The sequence below is a fragment of the Arvicola amphibius genome, chromosome 1 (assembly GCF_903992535.2).
Source record: "Arvicola amphibius chromosome 1, mArvAmp1.2, whole genome shotgun sequence".
Taxonomy (NCBI): domain Eukaryota; kingdom Metazoa; phylum Chordata; class Mammalia; order Rodentia; family Cricetidae; genus Arvicola; species Arvicola amphibius.
Window position 1 is genome coordinate 27,168,766 of NC_052047.1, and position 24,345 is coordinate 27,193,110.

The 24,345-nt window shown below is 37.8% G+C and overlaps 1 protein-coding gene across 6 annotated transcripts in view; it reads left to right on the forward strand.

Moving 5' to 3' along the window:
• Clock (clock circadian regulator) overlaps positions 1 to 24,345 on the forward strand; it is an 83,611-nt gene that overhangs the window by 31,830 nt on the left and 27,436 nt on the right. For 4 of the 6 annotated variants that reach the window (XM_038349489.2, XM_038349485.2, XM_038349479.2 and 1 more), the window contains 8 exons: positions 737 to 826; positions 4,478 to 4,537; positions 4,778 to 4,926; positions 7,642 to 7,733; positions 13,598 to 13,687; positions 19,222 to 19,342; positions 22,148 to 22,261; positions 22,394 to 22,512. In XM_038349489.2, the coding sequence (XP_038205417.1) occupies positions 780 to 826; positions 4,478 to 4,537; positions 4,778 to 4,926; positions 7,642 to 7,733; positions 13,598 to 13,687; positions 19,222 to 19,342; positions 22,148 to 22,261; positions 22,394 to 22,512 (792 nt within the window). In that variant the 5' untranslated portion in view covers positions 737 to 779. Of the gene's footprint in view, positions 1 to 736; positions 827 to 4,477; positions 4,538 to 4,777; positions 4,927 to 7,641; positions 7,734 to 13,597; positions 13,688 to 19,221; positions 19,343 to 22,147; positions 22,262 to 22,393; positions 22,513 to 24,345 lie in introns of those variants that run through there. The other 2 variants (XM_042054018.1, XM_038349497.2) reach the window with 2 other exon arrangements.

Below are 24,345 nucleotides of genomic sequence, written 5' to 3' on the forward strand. Positions count from 1 at the left end.
CTAGATTTTCTCAAGTGCATTGTTGTAGCTCATGCCTGTGCGGTGTCAGACCGCCACTCTGCTCTTCAGAGCCCTCTCAGCCGTCACCTCTTTGTGTCCTGTGGTCTGTTGTTTCTCAGACTTGAGCAGTCACAGCAGTCAGTGAGGAGCCTGGTGGAAATGTGGGTTCTCAAATGAGGAGGATGCTTCCTGCCTCTGCACCAGTCTTGACACATGACAGGACTCGTTACCTCAGGCTTCCCTCTGTAACTCTCACAGGTACTCTTGATTGATTCTTGTCTGGGTGACTCCACTGGACAACATAGGCTTCACAGTGCATTCTATTAGAGTTGCTTAGATATCTGTCTCCTTGGTCATTGCAGATTTTTGCCTGTAGAACTTAGCCTTTCATCCTTATTGGTACAAGGCCTACCATGCTGTTTAACAGAAAATAGAATCTCAACAAATATTTATTAGATAGTATTATTGCGGCCAGTTTATAGTTATGCAAAGTATATACTGAATATTAAAAATGACATTTCTATTATTTTAGAGAAATACATTAAATATGAGTTTGGATCTTTTTCATATTCCTTTTAGAAGAAAAAAGTCTCAAATATTCACCATCCAAAGATAATTTGCTCGAAAATAATGCACTAGCTTCATTTTGAAGTCTGCACAGTAACTTACAGTAGTCTCGAGATTACTTTGTAGAAGTGCTTTAGAAAATTCATAACTATTTCTTTTTTCTCCCAAGGAGAAATACAAATGTCTACCGCAAGACGAAAACGCAATGTGTTATGTTGTTTACCGTAAGCTGTAGTAAGATGAGCTCAATTGTTGACAGGTATGTTTTTTTAAATTCACTACTAGAGTAATATTCTTAGGTGTTAGTGCTTAAACATAATTGCCGTCATATTCAATTTCTACATAGAACAAATAAATAGTAAAAAAGGTATTTTAGTAGTTTTAAAAGCCAAAGTGGATTGCTTAGGACTTATGTTACAAATGAGTCCTTATTCTTAATTTTGGGAATTTTGGTCAACTGAAAGAAACAGTAACGCTTGTAGATGATTCCCTGGCCCCTTTTAGACTCTAGGATCAAGTCTATTGGTGCTACCTCTATCCCTGCAAGCATATTAGCACTTGTGACTGGTAAGACATGATTGTTACTAGGATCATTAGTTCATTAGTTCGTTTTTAATTTTTATATATAAGTCTTTGGGAAAAGATAAACTTGTTTATTTCTTTGATTGTAAAACTGCTGGTTGGTTTTTTGGTTGTTTTTTTGTTTTTTTGTTTTTTTGTTTGTTTGTGTTTTTGTTTGTTTTTGGTGCTAGTAATGTCAGCCAAGGCCTAATGTGTACTAGTCAAGGAGCTTTCCCACTGAGCTGCCTCTCCAGCCTTGTTTCTGAGACTCTTTGTTATGTTACTGTTTTCATCTTAACACCTTTAACATTTGATGTCTTAAAATCCACTTCTCAGACTTCATTTGGTAGCTTCTTTCTTCTTTCTTTCCTTTCCCCTACTTCCCCTTCTTTCTCCTTCTCCCTTTTTCCCTTCCCTTTCTTGCCCTCCATCTCTCCCTCCCTCCCTTCTTCCCTTCTTTCCACATAAAGATGAATCTTAGAAATGTCTAGAATCTTTTTTATTATCTCATTGAATTGCTTAGATCCTCAAGGTTCTGAAGATATAGGTCAGGGATTGGCCAGTTTTTTAAATTATGGTTACATAATTCACTGTATGACGATTCCAGTTCTTTAAGGATTCTGCAAATAGATTTGTACGTAGAGTAGTTGTTGATATCTGAAGGCAGCTTTTCTTCTTTTCTGACTAAACAAAGATATATCTTCTATTAGAACATAAGACTTAAAGGCAAGGGATGTCCTTAGAGAGGTTTGCCTTACTGTGGCCTTAGCTTTGGATTAAGGCCTTGTCTCCTTCTTGAAAAGACACACCAGTCATCTAAAAGGACTGAAAATGAGTGGGTGGTCAATTCCTTTTCTATACTTTATGATGTTTGGGATGATGTCTGTGTGTGCAGAGATAAAACAGTGATTATTGATATGGATTCCTTATATCTGAATATTATAATATTTATAGACTCTCTTGTCAGAAAAAGTATATCCATGTAGGGTTTTTAAAATAAGTTCCCAGGCATAAATGGACTGCTTCAGGTCTATTCATGAGCCTCCATAAAACACAATTTACAACTAATCTCAAAATGAGGCGAATAGACGCCTCAAAGGCTATTATTGATCTTTTTTTTTAATTAAAAATTTCTGCCTCCTCCCCACCTCCCATTTACCCCCCTCCCCCCTCTACTCTCCCTCTCTCTCCTATCCAGAGAGCAGTAAGGGTTCCCTTGCCCTGTGGGAAGTCCAAGTTCCTACCCCCTCCATCCAGGTCCAGGAAGGTGAGCATCCAAACAGGCCTGCCCCCCCCAAAGCCAGTATGCGTAGTAGGATCCAAATCCAGTGTCATTGTCCTTGGCTTCTCAGCAGCCCTCATTGTCTGCCATGTTCAGGGAGTCCGGTTTTATCCCATGCTTTTTCAGTCCCAGTCCAGCTGGGCTTGGTAAGGTCCAAATAGATCAGCCTCACTATCTCAGTGGATGGGAGCACCCCTCGCAGTCCAGACTTCCTTGCTCATGTTTTCCCTCCTTCTGCTCCTCATTTGGACCTTGGGAGCTCAGTCTGATGCACCAATGTGTGGCTCTGTCTATCTCCATCCATCGCCAGATGAAGGTTCCCTCACTGTCCTGACTTTCTTTCTCGTGTTCTCCCTCCTTCTACTCCTCGTCAAGACTTTGGGAGCTCAGTCCGGTGCACCAATGTGGGGTTCTGTCTCTATCTCCATCCATTGCCAGGTGAAGGTTCTATGGTGATATGTAAGATATTCATTAGTATGGCTATAGGATCTGGCCTTTTCCGGCTCCCTCTCCTCAGCTGCCCACGGAACTAGCTGGGGGCATCTCCCTGGATAGCTGGGAACCCCTCTAGAGTCAAGTCTCTTAATAATCCTAAGATGGCTTCCTTAATTAGGATATATGCTTCCCTGCACCCATATCCACCCTTCCTATATCCCAAGCAGCGGGATTTGACTGAATGGTGTGACTGGTGAGTTCATGTAGAAGCTCACAGTCACCAGAAACTAAGTTTTAAGAAAACTCCTTAGTTTTAAGAGTCAGCTTCTAGTGCTCTTGATGTAATTTGTTAGACTCTTCCCCCACCCCACCCCACCCCCACCCCCGGTCTCAGCTGTCCTCATCTTGTCACTTAAATCTTCACTTAAGCCGGGCGGTGGTGGGCCTTTAATCCTAGCACTCGGGAGGCAGAGGCAGACGGATCTCTGTGAGTTCGAGGCCAGCCTGGTCTACAAGAGCTAGTTCCAGGACAGGCTCCAAAGCCACAGAGAAACTCTGTCTCGAAAAACAAAAAAAAAAACAAACAAACAAAAAAAATCTTCACTTAATGTTCCCAGTTATACACGTCCTTCCTAACCACCCAGGGTTCTTAGTTGGTTTTCTATTGCCACAACAAAACACTGTGACCACAGCAGCTTATAAACATTTAATTTGGGACTACAGAGGGTGGTCTAGACCGTGACTGTCATAGTGGGGAACATGGCAGTAGGTGAGCACGCATTTCATTGAAGCGTAGCTGACTGAGGCTTGCAAGTTGAAATAATGTCCGTGGGAGGGGGAGCAAAAGGGAGAGAGAAAGAATAAAAGTGAGCCAAGGAAGGAATAGCATGGGCTTTTGAAACTCCAGAGCCCACCCCGCCAGGGACATACATCCTCCAAAAAGGTCACACCTCCAAATCTACCAAATGAGGACCAAGCATTCAAGTACATGAGCTTTTGGGGATCAGACCCATTCAAAACCACCCTCCTTTAGAAGGCCTGTTGCCACACATTCCATGTGTTTCTTTGTAACAGAAGATGAAAAAGAGGAGAGCAGCTGTTAGTCCTGTTTGCTGTTCTGTTGCAGTTTACTGCTTACTATTCTGTGTTCAGCACACAGCCTGGTGCCTGAGTGCTATTCAGTATCTGTACAGTGGGTCAGAATGCTGCGTTCATGAGCTAATAGGTATTAGGATGTTTATGAGTAGTGGTGTTTTTAAAATTAAAAGTGACTATCTGAAAAGGTTTTTAAGTTAAGGTATTATAGTTAATACATTCCAGATGGGTAGTTTAATACAAGGACATTTTATACTGGCATTTGATAGGTTTCCAGTAGATATTAAAATTTTGAAATATATTTAAACTATCTAAGTTCTTATTTAGCCTGATATATACTCATAGCTGAGTATAACTTTTTAAAATTCACGTATGGAAAACTAAAAGTATAATTAAGTGTAATTAAACTTTTATGAAAAAATAAGTTCATGGTTCCTGAGCTTGTATTTATTTGATCTCTTCACCTAGGAATCAAATCAGTCTGAGTGGATTCACCTCTCCCTCTTACTAAGTTTTTCATTTTGTTTTCTCTTGTAGAGATGACAGTAGTATTTTTGATGGATTGGTGGAAGAAGATGACAAGGACAAAGCAAAAAGGTAGTTAGCTGTGAAATAGAAACTAATAAATAATAAATAATACTTACATGTGTTAGATATATTAGCAAAGTAAAAAAGCTTAAACTATCAGTATGCAGTTTAGAAATTGAACTATTTCCTGACTTTTTGAAAAGTAAGTTTTAATATATTATGTCATGTCCAAATTGGACACTGCATTAAACTATTTGTGTAATTAAATAGATTATTTTAAAACTACATATTTAATTTCTTTTTTCATAGAGTATCTAGAAACAAATCTGAAAAGAAACGTAGAGATCAATTCAATGTTCTCATTAAAGAGCTTGGATCTATGCTTCCTGGTAATGCTAGAAAGATGGACAAGTCCACAGTTTTGCAGAAGAGCATTGACTTTTTACGCAAACATAAAGGTAAAATACTGACTTTAAATTGGGTATGGTTTCTATAGCAGACTCTCTTAGAAAATATGAGTTATATGATGTTTATGGTAAAGAGGAAAAGATTCCTAGTATGTTCTTTCTTTCATTCAACAAGCATTTAGTTGTTTTTGTATTCTAGGTCCTTATGAAGTTAGGATGACTTTCTTGGCTCTCAACTTAAGGGGAGACAAATGTATAAACACATAATTAAAATAGAGATGAGTCATTATTATGAACTATAAGCTTGAGAAGCACATTTTGTCATGTTTTTTTTTAATCATAAATAATGTACAAATAAGGTTTTTTTTAAGCTAAATCTTTTAGGTTAGGCAAGTGAAAGTGCTTTACACAAAGGAAGTACTGTGTGCAAAAGTGGGAGAGCAGAGAGGTTGATTGTAACTGAGCGTGTTTGTGCTGGAAGGCTGGAGGTGTATCAGAGTCAGGTCACGTCAGGTCGTTGCAGGCCATTTTTAAAGGTCATTTCAGTGTATGTCTAGGAAGCAAACGTTACACTTAAAAGTATTTGTTACTAGAAGAAAATCATCTTCACTAAATCAGTCATGGAAAAAGAAACTTTAAAGTATTTGATATTTAGGTAATGGAGATATTAAACTGAATCTAGAGAAGGATATTTGCTTTTTTAGATGAAGGACAACTACAGACCTTCTCAGGAAGAGAGACGCTAACTGCTGTCTTTTTCATTTTCCTTACCACCTCTGTAATTCATTGCTAGGCTCGTTTGTGCGCCACTACTCTCTGAAATATTTTCACTTGCTGGCATTGCCCACCCATCCCAGTACAGCAAAAGTTTTTTCTTGTTTATTCCCCGTAGAGTTAGAACTGGTAATCTCTACCTGCCCGCTGCTGACTCCATGCCGCCATAGTCTGCTGCTGCTCCCTCCTGTCTGCCCCTCCTCTTCCTTCTCTGCTCTCTAGATGGGGTGTTTCTCAAGGCTTATCCTTGTGATCTTATTTTCTCAACCCTCTTTCCTGGGATGACTCATTGTATAACTGTAGCTGCTGTGCATCTGTAAGCACTAATGAATCTTTGTTTTCAGATGCAGAATTTTCATCCTTGTATTTCTAGTTAACTTATAGATACCACTTTCCATGTGCCTAAACTCAATTCCTCTAAAATGGAATTCATTTTCATTTTGTCAAGTCAGTTTCTCCTAAACTGGCTTTTTTCATTTTTATACCATTTGATTAGGTTCCCAGGGCTCAAACATGAAAATACTTTGGAAATGTTTTCATTTGTCTTAGCATCATATCACATATGCCATATTCTCTCCTGATTCTTTTGTAAATGTGTCAGTCACTTAGATTGAACCTCTTTGTAAATGGTGTCCTTGCTGACTTGATCTCCCCTTGTATAATGGCACACTCAGAAACCAGTGCCTCACACATTGTAGAGCTCAGTAAATGACTGTTGAATGAAATAAACTGAAATGCATACATTTCCACGCTCTGAGAATAGAACATTAATTTTGGCATTATCTAGGTTTTGCCCCCAAAATTGAATGTATAATTCTCACAAAAATGAAATTTATGGTAAATTTCAGGGATATTTTTAAAGTATTTATTTATCTAACATAGACCTGTATTAACTAACCCTTGATAAATTAGTGTATATCGTTATGCATATAATTGACAACAATTTAAAGAGCTTGACTGTATTTCACAGAATTAGTAGCTGTACTTTAGTTCCCTGCCATAGTTCAGTATAGTCATTTGTAATCACCAAATTTGTTATATAAGTATGATATATTTAAATATCTGGTAACAAAACATTAAAATAATATAATCCATACTTTTCACTATAAAGTAAGGTAGAGTACAGCCTACCACATTGTTCTTTAATTTGTGTGATTGTTGTAGTATATCTATATCTAAAATGGAAAAATAATGTTGAGGCATGGTGGTGTTTGCCTATAATCCTAGCATTTGGAAGACAGGAGGGTCATAAGTTTGAAGCCAGCCTGAAATACATAGTAAGACTGTTTTAAAAAGAAAAGAAAACATACTTGTTAAACAGCAAATAGTTCAGACTTCACTATTTATGATAGCATTTTTATAACTGAATCTGTTTGCCTAGAGCAAAATGAAGGAATCATGTGGTAAATATGTGTGCTATGCCAGAGGCCCCAGTGACTTGGGCAAACTCCACATAGTTAGCATTAAAATGACACTGAGCAAGTCACTCTGCAAGTGTTGTTACTTTCTGTGAAATTCTGGCCTCAAATCCTCATTTAGTCTCCTAAGATTAGAAAAATCTTTTTGCCTGGCAAAAATAAGTCCTTTTTGTTGAAAACAGACTGGCTGACCCCATTGGTAACTTTGCTTTGAGCTGACTCCTTATCTCTACTTGAGATATTACCATTTGAATGGCAAGGAAGCCAAGGTAAAAAATTTCCTCAAAATGTTTGGAATAATCTGCTTGTTTCTATTTGCTAATTATGTCAAGTTGGAAACAGATTTAGGCCTGTCACCCACAGAGCATATCAAAACTGTACCCTCGCCTGCCCAATAAAATCTCCAAAGAAATTGATACTAAATGGCTCAGACCAAGGTCTAGAAGACAACATTTCACATTTTCAAACCCTGGCCTCCTGTGCTTATCGTTGAGTAGGAAGAGAAGGTGACTTGTAGGTTTTTGTGCTCTCCCAGTGGTTAGAGTTTGCTGCTAATGTGTCAATCTGTTTACAGAAATCACTGCACAGTCAGATGCTAGTGAAATTCGACAGGACTGGAAACCTACATTCCTTAGTAATGAAGAGTTTACACAATTAATGTTAGAGGTATGTCCAGATTTAATTTTGAAAGTTTTATTTCTCTAAATTTTTAACAGTGATTAATTTTAGTATAGTTTTAGCAGTATGAATATTGAAAAGTCTTAATTCAGTGTAAATGTAATAAGCTCTGCTTGTGTATAATTACAGTTGATCAGTGTATTGATCAAGTATTTTAAGTAGATAATGCCATGTGGTAGAATAATACCAAATTTTCTTATTTTCATTATTTGAAATTTTGAGATGCTTTCATACAGTTCGGAAATCTGTAGCTACTGAGTCTTCAGCCTGAGATGCCCACTCCATCCTAACAAAGCATAGCGTGCATTATCACATCAACCACAGTTGTCAGTTGTGTGTGTTTTACTCCAGCTGTGCTGTCACAGCTTGGATTCTGTAGTCCTGGAGGCAGGCAGTCCAGTGAGAGGACCCAGTGGGCTCGGTGTGTGTGAGAGCTCTTGAGTCAGTTTGTGGGTGGTCTTCTTGCTGTGCCATGGCATGAAGATACGCTGTATAAGAACTCTCAAGGACCCTCTTATGGGGACACTAATTTTATTTTGGAGGCTTCATATTGATCACCAAATCACCTCCTAGCCGCCTCCCAATGCAACATAATGGGAAATTAGGTTTCAACATAAATTTTGTAGGACACAGCATTTAGTCCTACTAGACACCTGTGTAAAATGACCACAAATTGTAATAAAAAATGATGTATTTTTCAAATGAAAATATGTTAAAAGGTCATCATTCTGTAAATAGAAATGTTTAAAAGGAAGTGAGCAGATGTTCTTCTGTTACAGAATTGCTTTTAAAAATAATTTAGAACAGTTTTTGCTTGTATGTAGACCATAACATCTCCTGTCAGATATGTAATGCACATAAATTTTATAATATTCATACCCAAAAGCTTTACTTTTCTACTTTTATCTTTTCCTACATAGAGTAATAAAATTATCATTTATGCAATAAGCTGGTCAGAATTTAATACTGAGTTTCATGGAAACTTAAAACAGCAAATAGGTGGTTTGCTTTGTAGCTAACAGTGGTAAGACAACTCAAGAGGCTGGGTCAGGGGTAGTGTGGCTAGCCTGGGCAGCATGTACAGAAATCATCGATGTACGAAATGAAATTATTAGGTAATTTCACGTATGATGTGTATGTATATAATGCTTATGTTGCAAATGGTTTTTTGTACCACTAGAGTCTGAAGTAAGGCAGAACATTTTTCAATAAGGGGCTTTTTGTTTCTTTGATTATACTTCAGGGTGTAACAACTAGTGAACTCTATTTGTGTGTTTACCAGAAATTATTAAAATTTGTTAAAAGTATAAGTATAGCATAAGCATTTAAACTTATACTTTAAAACTAAAGAGTACTTTCCTCCTGTTAACTCTGCCAGTTCCCAGACCCGCTTTAAGAAGGTGTAAGAAGCAGGATCAGGGCCTCTCCAACTCTTTTACAGGCTCCTAAGACCCTACTTCTCATTCTGAGTCGCCTTGCCCAGCCTTAATACGTAGGAAGGTGCTCAGTCTTCCCGCAACTTGCTGTGCCATGTTTTATGGATACTCAGAGGAGACCTGCCCATTCCTGGATGGAGACGGAAGAGAAGATTGGGGGGAGAGGAGAGGAAGATGGGGGAGGCTATGGCTGGAAAAGTGAATATTTTAAAAAAGTGTTTGAGATAAGGAAATCTAGGAGCAAAGTTGTCAGGAAATGTGCTCATGTCACATAGGTAAACAATGCTTCTGGGATGTGTAAGGATGCTGTGCCTTCAGCCACCGTTATGTGCAGGAGCTTTAAAACTCATTAATTAGTGTACAGTTGAGGTACGAACAGTCTTACTTGTTTTTTCCTCTTAAAAGAAGTTTGACATTGTACAAAAGTTTCTATCTGTCTGTCTGTCTGTCTATCTATCTATCTATGTTTGTGGAAGAATACATAAAAGCTAGTCTATAACAAGAAAGAAAATGACTCATTTTATAATCCTAGTGCAATTTGTCATTCAATAAGATTTTCTGTGTTTGTTATAAACTGCTTGCTTTTATTGGCATAAAAATTTCCTATAATTCAAAAATTATTTATTTTGTTAATAATCATAATGCACCTGCTTTACTAACAGGCTAAATACATTCAGGGTTTTTTCTTTATAATAGGAAACTTTTATATTAGTTACTAAGGTGTGTGTACTACATACCATATAACTATCAAAGGAAAATAAGCCAAAAATTCTAGTGATGATATGACATTATATAAACAGAAAATATATTAAGAACTTGAAAATGTAAGTTAATTCTTTATATCCTCAGAGTTTAGAGTCACATAACTGAACAATGTTGTATTTACTTTGAATATGTAAAAAATACTTTTAATTTTTTATTATATCTATCTCTATCCATCTGGCTGTCTATCTGTCTGTCTGTGGTTCCATTCTTGCCCCAGCACACATGTGGAGGGCAGAGGACAACTGTGGGGGTTGGTTCTCTCTTTTCACCAGGTGGATTATGGAGATCAAACTCAAGTTGCCAGGCCTAGTAGCAAGCACTTTTACCCACTTAACTATTTTAATAGCCCAAATATTTTCAAGTTTTTTTTTATGTATTGAGTAAGTGTATTTTTAAAAAGTAAAAGACTAGCCGGGCGGTGGTGGTGCACGCCTTTAATCCCAGCACTCGGGAGGCAGAGGCAGGCGGATCTCTGTGAGTTCGAGGCCAGCCTGGTCTACAAGAGCTAGTTCCAGGCCAGGCTCTAAAAAAGCTGCAGAGAAACCCTGTCTCGAAAAACCAAAAAAAAAGAAAAAAAAAAGAAAAGAAAGAAAAAGTAAAAGACTAAGGTGAAGGGTGTGTATATAGGTGTGTATCTTATATCCTTAATCCAGATGTTTGCACACATGTGATTTTACATGCTTCAAGTCTTCAGTTTTCTGATTGAATATGAAATTTTTAATCATAACTTAGAATTGGATTTGTTGATAAAATAGTCTGATTTTGTTTGGATAAAGTTTATTTGATTGGCAAGACTATGATGTAGTTGTGCTACATTTAAGTAATCATGTTGATTACATTAGAATTGAGTAGTCCCTTTCTGGTTTCAGCTGAATTTCAGATTTATGCTTTATCTTAAAATGTTAGCATTGTGGTTCAGAAGCTTAGTCTATCTACTTAACATGTTGGCGCTGCTGGTACATGAGTTTAGACCATCCATTTAACATCCTAGCATTACTGCTACAGGAGTTTGGACCATCTACTTAACATATTACCATTGCTGGTATAGGAGTTTTAGATAATTTAGCTGAGCTTGATCATTATTGACCATGCTCAGAGAAGTTAAAGCTTGCTCACCTCCCAAAAGCTAATTCATGTTATAACTAGAACCTATGTCTTAATACTTACTTATGTTGCCTCTCTTAATTCTTTGAATGCAACTGTGCCTCCCCAAGCCCCCCCCCCATCTATTGCCTGAGGAGTAATTTACTGCAAGACCTGGGAGTAGGCATCTTAGAACAAAGTCATCTTGTTAAAGTCATCTCTGATTTATACTGTTTTCCCCTTGGCAGCTCATAGTCTTCCTTGTAGTTTATAAAACAAGGGCTCACAATATGTGTCAGTCTTGTCTTTGCTGAAGATCTATAGGGAACTTCTGTACCCTTCCCTAGAACTGACATTCTTATCTTCCACAAACTAAATAATCACTGTTACCAAGAAGATATCTAGATGAAAGTAATGTTCTAAGTAATGAACAGTTCTCCTTCGTTCATACAGTAAGAGGACAGGGATAAGTCACAGCTGCCCGCCATGATGTGGGGATGCTCTCTGCCTCATTCTTCCATATTTCTCCAGTTACCCTTCTCAAGGAAATTTTATCCTCTGCTCAGAAGATTTTCATGACTTGGCGCTGTTGAAACTTTTCCTTGCGAGAGGAAAGAGCAGGTTTCAGCTCTAGGAGTGGGACTAAAGGACTGAGCATTTTCATTTCAGTTCATTGTCCTCAGAGAGAAGCCCTGAAGTGCCCAGCAGTGTCTTCCCAGCATGAGCAGAGCATCACAGTGGAAGATAACTTACTTTCAACACTGACAGTCTTTTCACATGAGAAAGCATAGGTTTGTTTTCTTTACACCAATTTGACTCTATTCACAGTAGCAATCAAATAATTACTGATTAAATCGTAATGGGGTAACACTTCAAGAGTTGCTTTTTAAATTCAAGATTTCAAAACCCCTCATTATCTAAAAATATATTTGTTTGAGTTATTCTGGAAAGAAACCATTCAAAGTGCCTTTTTTTCTGAACCATATCTCATCCCTAGTAGGAGAGAGGGGAAAGATACCTTTTTTTGTACCTTCAACAGTTAGAGACTGGGAATATAGATAGCTTCATGGTAGGGCACGTGCCTAGCATTCATGAGGCCCTGCACCCATTTCCTAGCACTGCAAACAGCAGTAGTGATTGGGCATGGTGGCTTACTTGAGTTCAAGGCCAGTATGAGCATTGGAAGCTGTCTCAAGACACCCTGCCGCCAACCCTCAGTGCACACACACCAAAATAAAAATTAAAGCCCAACTTGTACTGATTTCCTCTGCTCCTAGTCCCATCCTTTATGGGCTATCCTACTTTTCACTGTACCAAGTGTGTTCATCTGTACCCAGACATAAGGATGACTGAAACACACACAGTTTTTACCAGAGTTGGTGACCCTTTGAGGGAGCTATTTAACTAAATAACTTGCAACTTCTCCACTAGTGATCTTTCTCTCCTTTAACTTACAAATGTACTGGTTACCCTTTGCTTTATTATTTTGGTACTTGAGCCCTTTAAAATAATTGTTCTTCCTTCCTTATTTTCTTGCCAGTTTTATGAGTGAGTTATAATAGCTCATGTCAGCTTGTTCTAAGTTTGTTGTAAGTGACTTGCCTTCCTGTTGATGTTGCTCTTTGAAAATAACTAAACTTGTTCCTTTTCTTGTTCCTTGGCCTATCTGATATCACTGTACCATCCCTTTCTTTCCCAGCTCTTTCCACACTGTATTCTGTCTTTACTGTTTGTCTGGCTCTTTGCTCTCCATATTCATATTTCGGTGATTCTTCCAAGCTTTGTCTTTGGCCCATTTCTTTATTGAAGGTTGCACCACTTCATTTAGCACTACTGTTCCTGTGATTGTCAGATGGATGCACACTGAGTCTCGTATTTTCTCTGACATCTCTTCTGAAGATGTTTGTATTTCTTAGCCCTTGGTTAATCTTTCTCTTTTCATATTGCTACTGATTTCATTCAGTGTCGTTAATTTCCTGATTATCCCAAGGCATGTTTTCTTGACTCAGTTCTCTGTTTTATGTATTTCTTCTAGACTACTAGAATTGAAACACAGCTACCACCTTCCCCCATACCAAATCTTCTGTTTGCTTCCTTTATGTATAGAGTTAAGATATCTTTACCAAGAATTTGGGCTTTACATGATTGTGCCTCAGGTTAGTTTGGGGAGGCTTAATTTCTTCTTTCTTCATTCTGTTCCTCCTGTTATAGACCTACACTTAAGCGCACACCTGTCTGTGTGTCCTTTATGAGATGTGACCATCTCCAGATAAGCTGTACTGTACTACACAGTGTATCAGACAATGTATGTCTGCCGCTGGAAAGGCAGAACATGGGTTATCTCATCTTTAGAAACCAGCTTCCAATAGATAGCCAAAATGATATTTTTCCCTCAGAAAGATCTAAAGATGCCCAAAAATTAATATACTAAGGTACTAAAAGCAAATTAGCTGACATTTTGACTGTACGCTAAACATTTCCACAATAATTCCTTCGTCATTTTTCTTGTTTCTGTTCAGTAAAATACTTTTTTCTTTTCCCTTAACTGACCATTATGTTTAATTTCAGGCTCTTGATGGTTTTTTTTTAGCGATCATGACAGATGGAAGTATAATATATGTATCTGAGAGTGTAACTTCATTACTTGAACATTTACCAGTAAGTATAAAAACCCTATAATCTCTTTATTATTTAATGTCTATATAAAATATTAGAATGCACTAGGAAGTAGACCTTCAGAGTGATATTTGAACAGTGCTTGAGGGGTTGGGATTAAAACCCCAGCTAATGTCTTTGTATTAGCATTGCTGTGTTTTCTCAGACCAGTCCTAAGGCCCTCATCCACAGTACTTTAGCCTCTGTTGTTCTTCCCTTTGCATTCTAATGATAATTTTGCAATGTTTTTCTTTTAGCTGATGAAAATATTGTATCAATCAAAAAACAAACAAAAACCCCCAACCAAATTTCTACTGCATTTATTGCTATGAGGCGAACTCATAAATAATTTTCTCAAAAAAGTGACTTATAAAAACTGAAGTAGAGCCAGGCAGTGGTGGCGCATGGCTTTAGTCCCAACACTTGGGAGGCAGAGGCAGGTGGATCTCTGTGAGTTCAAGGCCAGCCTGGTCTACAAGAGCTAGTTCCAGGACAGCTAGGACTGTTACACAGAGAAACTCTTATCTTGAAAAAACAAACAAAATACAAGTAGGTGCAAAACTTGCATGCAATGTGAGTTGGACTGGTAATGTAATAATGGCCATTTTCCATTTTAAAATATGTCCTCAAAAAGGTGCACGGTGCTAGAGATGCAGCTCCATAAAACCTTGTATGCTTGCTTTTACTCTTCCTGTATTTATTGAACATTCATTCTTTATTGAACACTAGGCTAAGTGCTTCCTACAGTTAAAGGTTTTAGAAATTTATTTGAAACTTTTATATAATGTGTATTTAAGATTGTTTTGCGGTATAAAAATTCTAATATTTTCAGATTATCCTTGAAATGCCCATTGTTGGAAAATTTACATCAGTGCAATATAAGCCATTCTTTAAATATTTCTTTTTAAAAATATTCTTTAAGGGACTGGAGAGATGGCTCAGAGGTTAAGGGCACTGACTGCTCTTCCAGAGGTTCTGAGTTCAATTCCCAGCAACCACATGGTGGCTCACAGCCATCTGTAATGAGATCTGGTGCCCTCTTCTGGCCTGCAAGCATACAGACAGAGAGAACACTGTATACATAACAAACAAACAAACAAATAAATAAATAGAAAAAATATTTAAAAACAAAACTATTTCCTTCCCTCTGGTTCTCTGCTACTTAATACCTTGTATAGAGAAAGGACTACCCATAAAAATGTCAGATTGTACACAAGGGCAACTTTTTACTGAAAGTCAGGCAGTAAGCATTGTACTCATTTTTAAAGTTTTTATTGCAGCATATGTATGTCTGTGTCTGTGTGTGTGTATGCCATTTGCATACGGATACCCAGCAAGGCAGAAGGTGTGGAGTGAGGGTAGTTGTGAGCTGCCTGGTGTGGGTGATGGGAATTGAACTCAGGTTGGGGCTCTGGGTGAGCAAAGTGCTCTCAGCTGCTGAGCCCTCTGTTCCTATTGCTAGTTCTAGATCTGGCTTGACTTCACTGGTCTTCTGCAAATGAAGCCCAAACCTAAAAAGTGACTGGACAGTAAACACATCAGTCAGTTGGCACTGACAGAGAGAAGATCAGATCAAGTGGATATTCTTAATGACCTCTGTTTAAACAAATTATTTGCTCTTAAATGCTGAGCCAAAATGTTTAGAATTTGCTAGCTTAACAAAACATTACTCTCCACCAGCAGATGGGCTAAGGATGTTGTCAGATAATACCTGAAGTCCATATTGAGATTTCTCTGGCTAGCCCATGTCTGATGTTTCATCCAGGTTTTTAAAATTAAAATACATCTACTGATGTATTTTTTTAATGTCTTGGTTTACAAATTTCTTTTTTCTGTTACCATAAAACTCCATGAAATGATTCCATGTTGGAACAACAGAACTTGGGATAAACTAAATCTGTATTCCAGGGCCATGGTCACTTAAATTTGACTTCAGAATAAGTTACCGTTTTTTCTCCTTTGATGGGGATGGGGACTATTTGCACAATAAGAAAGCTTGGCAGGCTAGGGAAAGAGTGCTGGGAGCCTGGGATATGGCTCAGTGGTAGATCACTTGCCTAGCGTGCACATAGCCCTGTGTTCCCTCTCCGGCTCTTCAAAAACAGCAGCCAGTAGAACAGAAGGCCACAAAGTACAAGGAATGAATGAATCCTTTGTAGCATTAAGATAGGATTAATTGAAAATGAGAATAGTTATGTGCTTTTAACCATATATAATTGTATTTTTTTTTCAGTTTTGCGTTTACAGGAAAGATTTTTTTCTTAATTATAATCAAAGTATTATTTGCATTTGTTCACACTTTTTCATATTTGCTTTTTGGCACTATCTTTGGGTTTCATGCAGAATTAAAGGCCTTCTCTTTTTGTTAACTGTGCATCCTACCACTTAAAAGTAGCTGTTATGCTGTTATTTTTAAAATAAATAAAAATGATGTATTTATTTTACAATTAGTGTAGTTGTATGATGCTAAAGCCAGCAATTTTTATCTCTTTATTCCTAAGAATACTGGCTGGTTTTTCAGAGTCACTCAGAAATTACTTATTGAGTAAATAAATATGAATTAAGTAGTTGGCCATCTTAATGATTCCTTCTAAAATGTTTCCTAGGGCCCTGAGAAATGGCCAGTTAGTTAAGAGTGCTTGCTGTACTTGCAGAGGCCCTGGGTTTAGTTCCAAAAACTTATATCAGGCAGTTCACAATTCTAGTAGATCTGGCAGAGCACACACATGGTGCTCATATGTATACTTAAACATGCACACATACCCATTAAATAAATAACAAATAAAACTTTAAAAAATACTTTCCTAATGAAGAGGACATCAGATTCCCTGAAATAGGATTGTAGACAGTTGTGAGCTATCATGTGGGTACTGGGAATTGAACCTGGGTTCTCTGAAAGAATAACTAGGGCTCTTAACGCCTGAGGTGTCTATGATCCACCTGCTGGTGGATCTTTGGTGTGGGATAATTACACTTTAAATGGACAACCTGACAGATCTGGTTAAAACAAAGTATTTGATCTATATAATAACCCCTCAATACAAACCTCACTTTGCCACTCCCTCCCGTATTTTTTCTTAAAAGTTACATATTTTCAAACTATTTTTAGATTTACAGAGAAAGACAGCAGGAATTTCTTTCTCTTGAAAATGGATGAGGAAGCCGGGCGGTGGTGGTGCACGCCTTTAATCCCAGCACTTGGGAGGCAGAGGCAGGCGGATCTCTGTGAGTTCGAGGCCAGTCTGGTCTACAAGAGCTAGTTCCAGGACAGGCTCTAAAAAAGCTGCAGAGAAACCCTGTCTCGAAAAACCAAAAAAAAAAAAAAAAAAAAAAAAAAAAGATAAGACCTTTTTGTTCATCATGGGGCAACAAGACATAGATGTGAAGAGAACTACCTACCCTCCTTGGGGTATAATATGAGCCATAAATTCTAACGCAATTTGTTTGCATTTGAGGTTTCGGGTATGCTGTTTTGAAGGAAGTGACTTTTAAAATTTTTTAAATTTTTATTTAAAATACAAATACATCATTTCTGCCTTCTTTTTCCTCCCTTTAATCCCTCCCATGTCCTCACTCACTCCATTTCAACTTGATGACTTCTTTTTCTTTATTATTGTTACACACATGCACATATACATACATATACACATATGGATGAATCTTGGTGTTGCTTATGTATATATGATTTTGGGTTGACTGTTGGGTATTGAATACCAATTATTAGGGTCATTCCTGTGAAATACTTAATTTTCACTCGCAGTAGTCATTAGTCACTTACTGTTGTTTATGTAGAGACTCCATGAGATTCCCTGTCCATATCAGCATATCTATTGGTGTTGCCATTGTACATGTCTTGTTTAGGCTGCCGTAGTTGTTGAGGTGTCATAGATACAGCTTTCTCGTCATTTCTAGGAGGCACAGTCTCACAGCAGACTTCCTAGTCTTTTGGCTCTTAAATTTTTCCTGTTCCTTCTTATGAGGTGTTCTCTGATAGGTGCAGGGGTTATGTCGTAGACGTGTCCATTGAGATTGGGCACACCACAATGAACGGATCTCTGCATTTTGACCAGTTGTTTTCTTCAATGGTCTCTGTCTTCTGCTGCAAAGAGACACTTTTTTGATGAAGGCTGAGAGCTATACTTATCTGTGTGTATAAGGATAAGTTTAAGAACGCAGTTAATAATTACGGTAAGTGGTTGTAGTAGCTTCTCCTGTAAGATCTGTGACCTCACTACTAGGAGTACTTGGCTAGGTTTCTAGTACCAGGCATTGCTTTTTTTGAAGGAAGTAATTTGAATTAGTGTTTGAAAAATGTAAGATAGAGATGTGGAGTTTACCTAAGCTGTAGAGAAGACCTTGATCCCTAAAGAAAAGCCAGAAGAAATGGTGTGAGTATATGGAGAGTAGTAAACCATCCCTCCCTTCCTCCATGATTTGGTTTTTCTTACTGTTTTCTTTTAAGCAGTGGAGCTGTTCAGATACAGTCTTTACAGGTGTATAAAATACAAACCAAATGGAAGTGCAGCTGCCTTCCACCCACAGCTCCCTCTACCTCCCTTGCCTCCCACAGGACCCGAGCTCTCACTGCTTGATTCTAGAGTTAGAGCAGGGTGGACATTGAGGACTCTTAATAGGATGGGCTGGATTCAGTAGAAGGTAAAGTCGCTGAGGTGTTACTGTCATTGGTTCTTAATGATGGGAGCTGTCTCCTTCATCTTTGAGTCTACAGCATCACCTGTCACAGGTTTCCTAACATTTGTGAGACTACTGCTGATTATTGGATAATGACTAAAGTCACGTATTAGCATGCAAGAAGAATTAAAATGCTTTACATGCTAGCTGTCCATTTTAGGCAAGGCTTTTGGCAATGTGATATAGAATAAATGCCTGGAAAAGGTGGACTGGAAAAGGTGGACTAAGATTAAAGGGCGTGTTGGACTAGTGCAGTGATGGTGTCAGATCTGCTCTTTTAGTGCAGTGATGGTGTCAGATCTGCTCTTTTAGTGCAGTGATGGTGTCAGATCTGCTCTTTTAGTGCAGTGATGGTGTCAGATCTGCTCATTTAGTGCAGTGATGGTGTCAGATCTGCTCATTTAGTGCAGTGATGGTGTCAGATCTGCTCATTTAGTGCAGTGATGGTGTCAGATGTGCTCATTTCGCTTGTCACTGTCAGCACCGCTGTTTAACGGGTGTTAGAATAAATTACAAGACTGTGTCTTAGAGCCAATAATTTTATTAACTTTCTCGGTCCCATTGTATTTTACAATGTTCAAATTTGGTAAAACTCAAGTTTTCGAATAGTGTTTCTGACTTTTTGAATCCCATCTATTGTGAATCTGATGACTCTGGTATGTTAGCCTTCTCTAGCTTCTCAATCTCAGTTTTTAATATGGAGTTTATAGATTGACATTACTGGTTTTCACGGATAATTTAATATTAATCATATGTACCCCTGTTATTTAATGTCTATTATACGTGTTAAAGATAAGTGCCTCTCAAAGAACCATTATATAATTTTAAATTTTCTTATTTTTCAGTCTGATCTTGTGGATCAAAGTATATTTAATTTTATCCCAGAGGGAGAACATTCAGAGGTTTATAAGATACTCTCTACTCACCTGCTGGAAAGTGATTCATTAACCCCTGAATACTTAAAATGTAAGTAGGCCCTCCTAAGCAGAGACTCAAAGCTTATATTTGGCAATATTATCCTTTATTTCTGTAAGTTTATTAAAAACACGATTTGTTTAACTAAATTAAAATAGCACTGTTTCATGAACTCTATTAAATGCTTTTAAAATATTGGTGAATATACACAACTAAAAGAATTGTGTTCATTTTAAGATAACAGATCTATTATTCCATTGTATATTGAAGTCCCATCTTTTTTGTTATAAAAATTGATCACAATTATGCAACAAACTGTAATATATAAAAAAGATGGAAATCAGTTACATGTTTTTAATTTTTAAATGAAATCTTAAAGTATTTATTAAACAATCTTTGCTGGATGTGTTTAATATAATTTCTTAAAGTGCCAAATATAGTGAAAAATAGTCCCTGCCATCAAGTAGCACAAAGTATTTTGGTGTAGTGAGACATTTCTGTAGATTGCCTGGGCAAGCAGCTGACTGGAACTTTTGCTGTCTTCATTGTTGGTGTTCTGGTTACCTTCACACAGCGTCCCCATGTAGTAGACTCTGATATGGGGCACATTTATCTAAGCTCATGCTTTATAGGTGTCTAACGTTCTGGGGAGGACGTGGTGCGGCACAGCTGTTCCCAGCATGACAGCTGGGAAGCAGGAAGGAAGAAGGGCATAAGGACATGCCTGCCGCAGCCTACTTCCTCCAGACTTCCCTCCTCCGCAGTCTCTAGATTCTCTCACAGTAGCATTGCCAGTGTGAGCCCTTCGTGCTGACAGTTTGGGTACAACCCGTAATACCGTAATAGTTACCCTGAGTAAAATCAAGAATGTGGGTCTGGGCGTGTAACAGTGGTGAAGTACTTGCCTATAATGCACATGACCCTGAGCTCGTTTCCTCTGTGTGTGTGTGTGTGTGTGTGTGTGTGTGTGTGTGTAAATTAGTACATTATTGTATTTGTGTGGCCATTAGCTATTAGAGACCTTCCTTAATACCTTTTTATTAGTTTTAAAATGTATCTTATCTGGTAACAGTAACTTAAATCAACTTAAAAAGTTCTTTGTATTTGTGTCTTACATCCATGTTAAGAATAGATTGTCTTTCAGAAGGAGTTATAAAAAGATAGAAGTAGAAATTTACTTGGAGCCTATATGTAATTGTTTATAATGAGATTTGCATTACGCTAGTCATTAGACCATTTTAATATGGGTACTTAAAAGAAACATTTGGGCTGGACTTAATAGAGAAATCAACTATACGGCTTTAAACAGTATTTGAAGTCACAGAACAAAAGACATTACTGAAGCAAATGCATAGAAAAGGGGGAGAGATAGAAAGTTGGCCCTCTGAGTTGTCAGCAGAAGGACACGGAGAAGGAGCCAGTTTTAGAGACTCTTGGAGGAGAGGACTGCTCAAAAGCGCACATAAAAAGCTTCTGCCAAGATAGACCTCCTGCTCTGGAGATCAGAGAAGTCTTAACTAAGAGTTAAAATGCAAGCTATGTTGCTTAGAAAATGTAGTAGCCTCTTTAGCTATAATGTCTATGAGTTGTTACAGATAATACGATTTTTGTAAAGATGAAGCAGAATTATAAAACCTAGATTTTCATCCTATGGAGTTTAATTTTTACTCTTTACACAGTAAAGAACTAGTGAAGGCCTTTGGGGTGGTTTGTAGTTGCAGGGGGGAATCAAGCTAGAGACTTTTGCAAAGAACCATTCTTGGGTCAAAAAGGGGAGGTATATAATTAGCAATAGAAGTATGGGTGGAGAAAAAACATGATTGATAAGTTGGCAGATCCAGAATAACTACATCTGGGAAAACTTTGAAAAGATAATTAGAATTTGCACCTGTTGAGTTAGGTGATAAAGCCAGACGCAGAAGAGTCTAAGTTCAGTGGTGCAGTGAGCGAAGGAATGGGGTACTCCATATTCATGATGTGAGGCTGCCTTACATAAAGGATAGAGTTGATCGGAAAGATACAGGAGGGTAAGGAGCCTCCCAAGATCAATTGGTGAATATAGAAAGGTTATTAAAGGTCAAGCTCAAAAGTCTTTGTGAAAGTGTCTAGTGTCAGACAGTTAGCAAATACAGTAGTATAGGGAGGGGGTCCATGCTGTGGGAGTGAGGAAGAACAAGTTGTCAGATGAGCTGGAAAGAATGAGAAAAACCACTTGAGGTTGACAATACAAATGTCGTTATTGTTTGGGAGAGCCATCACTCTAGAGGTGTAAGGAAGTTAGAGAAATGGATACATGAAAACCAGAGTACATTTTAATGAGTTCTCTGGTGCTATAAGTAGATTGGCATGAAAAATACTTTGTTGAAAAGATTTAAGACCTGATGATATTTAAAATTGTAGGAAGTAAGGAATCAAAGAAAAATTTGCAGTTGCTAAAGGGATGAATCTCAGATGGCAAGGCTCTGGTCCTAAAGGAGGTGGGAAAGACTCTTGAAGGTAGAGATGGGAACAGTAAGCCTGTAATTTAACACTTGGGAGCCTGAAGCAAGGGACAAATTCTAGGCCAGACTGGGTTAGTGGGTAAAACCCTGCCAAAAAGCAACAGCAGCAGAAAAGAAGGTATTGGATTTAAATAAAGGGGAGCATTAGCTTTAAATGGAGAATAAAATATTTTTGTGAAATTAGAAGTAGGGTGGGATAGGAGAGCGGATGCAAATGGAGAAAGGAACGGATGGCTGTGCGTGCTACAGTCCTCTCCTGCAGCACTTTACTGTGATGCACTGAAGACGACGTGTAGTGCTTTTTCTGTTGGAAAAATGAGTGTGAACTTACCCAACTTTTTATCATTTATTTCAGCAAAAAATCAGTTAGAATTCTGTTGTCATATGCTTCGAGGAACAATAGATCCAAAGGAGCCATCCACCTATGAATATGTGAGATTTATAGGAAATTTTAAGTCTCTAAACAGTGGTAAGTTAAAATGCTTCTCTTACAATGCATTTTAACTAGCTTTATTTTTCTAAGCTCTTAGATGCTTAAGTGTCAGTAACAAGTATATTTTACTAGATTAACCCATGGTGCATGTCTCCTTGCTTTTTTTAGTATCAACTTCAGCGCACAATGGTTTTGAAGGAACTATACAACGCACACATAGGCCTTCTTATGAAGACAGAGTTTGTTTCGTAGCTACTGTCAGATTAGCTACACCTCAGTTCATCAAGGTATGCTTCTAATTTTAATTGCTCTAGTGCCAGTTCATGGTATGAAAATTGTTCTTAAAAGATTTGTTTTTCTGTCTTCAGAAGATTGAAACTTAGGCCAGCATCGAAGTAGTAATGGCTGCAGAGTTATTAAATATGCGTGAACTTTTTATTAACACAGTGAAGGACACAGCACTCATTCAAAAATATGTAACCTTTTTAGTGTATTCTTTGTAAGCATCCCATGGTAGTATATTATTATTGCCCTGCTTTTGTGCAGAATTTAGTGTGTATAGTTCACTATTACCTTAAAGAAAAAAAGTTGAAAAATAAAAATAAAATAAAAAATCTAGTTTTTAAAAGAATGTGGCACTGGGCGATGGAGGCACATGCTTTTTATCCCAGCACTTGAGAGGCAGAAGTAGGCAGATCTCTGAGATTGAGGCCATCCTGGTCTATAGAGTGAGTTCTAAGACAGCCAGGGCTGTTAACAGGAAAACCTTCTCTCTGAAAAAAAAAAAAAAAACAAAAAACAAAAAAAGAAGAAGAAAAATAAAAAAGATATGGCGTTACTAGATATAATTTGATATTTGAATTTTTATTAATTTTTTAAAAATGTGTATGGGTGTTTTGTTTACATGTATGTTTGTGTACCATGTGCATGCTTGGTACCCAGGGAGGCCAGAAGAAGGCATTGGATGCCCTAGAACTGGAGTTACATACAGTTGTGAGTTACCATGTGAATGCTGTAAATTGAACCAAAGCCCTTTGAGAGACTGGAGAGTTCTTAATGGCTGAGCCATCTCTCCAGCCCCTGCTCTTTGAATTTTAAATTGTCTGCTTTTATTTCTTGCATCCCATAAGCAGATGATTAGTAGAGAAGGAAAAAAGTGAATTACTTTAGCCCTTAGAGACTGGAAAGAAGACAAACTGATATTACAGTTTGGGTGACATCATAGTGTAAGAAAGAACAGTTAGCTGTTAGGATCTTGAACTAGTCTTGCTGTACCCATTTTGTCTTAGGAAATTGGAGGGCAGTTGCGTGCTTTATCTCATTTCAGTTTTACACTGTGAGTTAGATGCTGTCATCATTTATACTTAAGGAAACCAAGGCTTAAGAAAGTTGCTTGTCAAATATCTCATCTAGTAAGTGGAACTTGATTGGAATTATTTTTCTTTCAAAGCCCCATCTCCTAACTGTTAGAGAAGATTGTGTAAGGATGGAGAGACTGTAGAACATTGCTTTGTGCAACAAAATCTAGGTTTCATGGATATGAGGGGAGAACAGTCAGAACTTATTTTAGAAAAGTAATCAGAAGCCAGGCCTGAAATTTGTTTTCTCTGTGGTTTTTCTCCTTGGAGAGATTCAAGTATGAGAAACCATGGAAGAGTTTTAAGTGGGAAGTTATTTAATCATGTTTGAAAATTGCTAAGGTAATGATAATGGCTGACAATTAGGGAGGGAGGGTAAGGATCTAAACTTAGTCACTTCGTAAGTGATGTGGAATGGATTTTAAAATTCCTAGAAGGTGAGATTAGAAGTCCTTAGAGCTGGAGAGATGGCTCAGTGGTTAGCACTTACTGCTCTTACAAAGAACTGCTATTTGGTTCTCAACAGCCGTGCATGGTGGCTCACAACCGGCTGTAACTCCAGCTGGTGACCACGCCCTCATCTGGTCTCCCCAGACACATGTTGACACACACAGAGACACATATCTATACACATACATAAAAACAAATCTTTATTAAAAAACATTTAATAATGGCTACTTATATCATGAAAGAGTGTGCTGATTTCTAGACTCTTTTGTACAGAAATAAGACCATCAATGAGAGGGAAGTTGTTTAAGTATA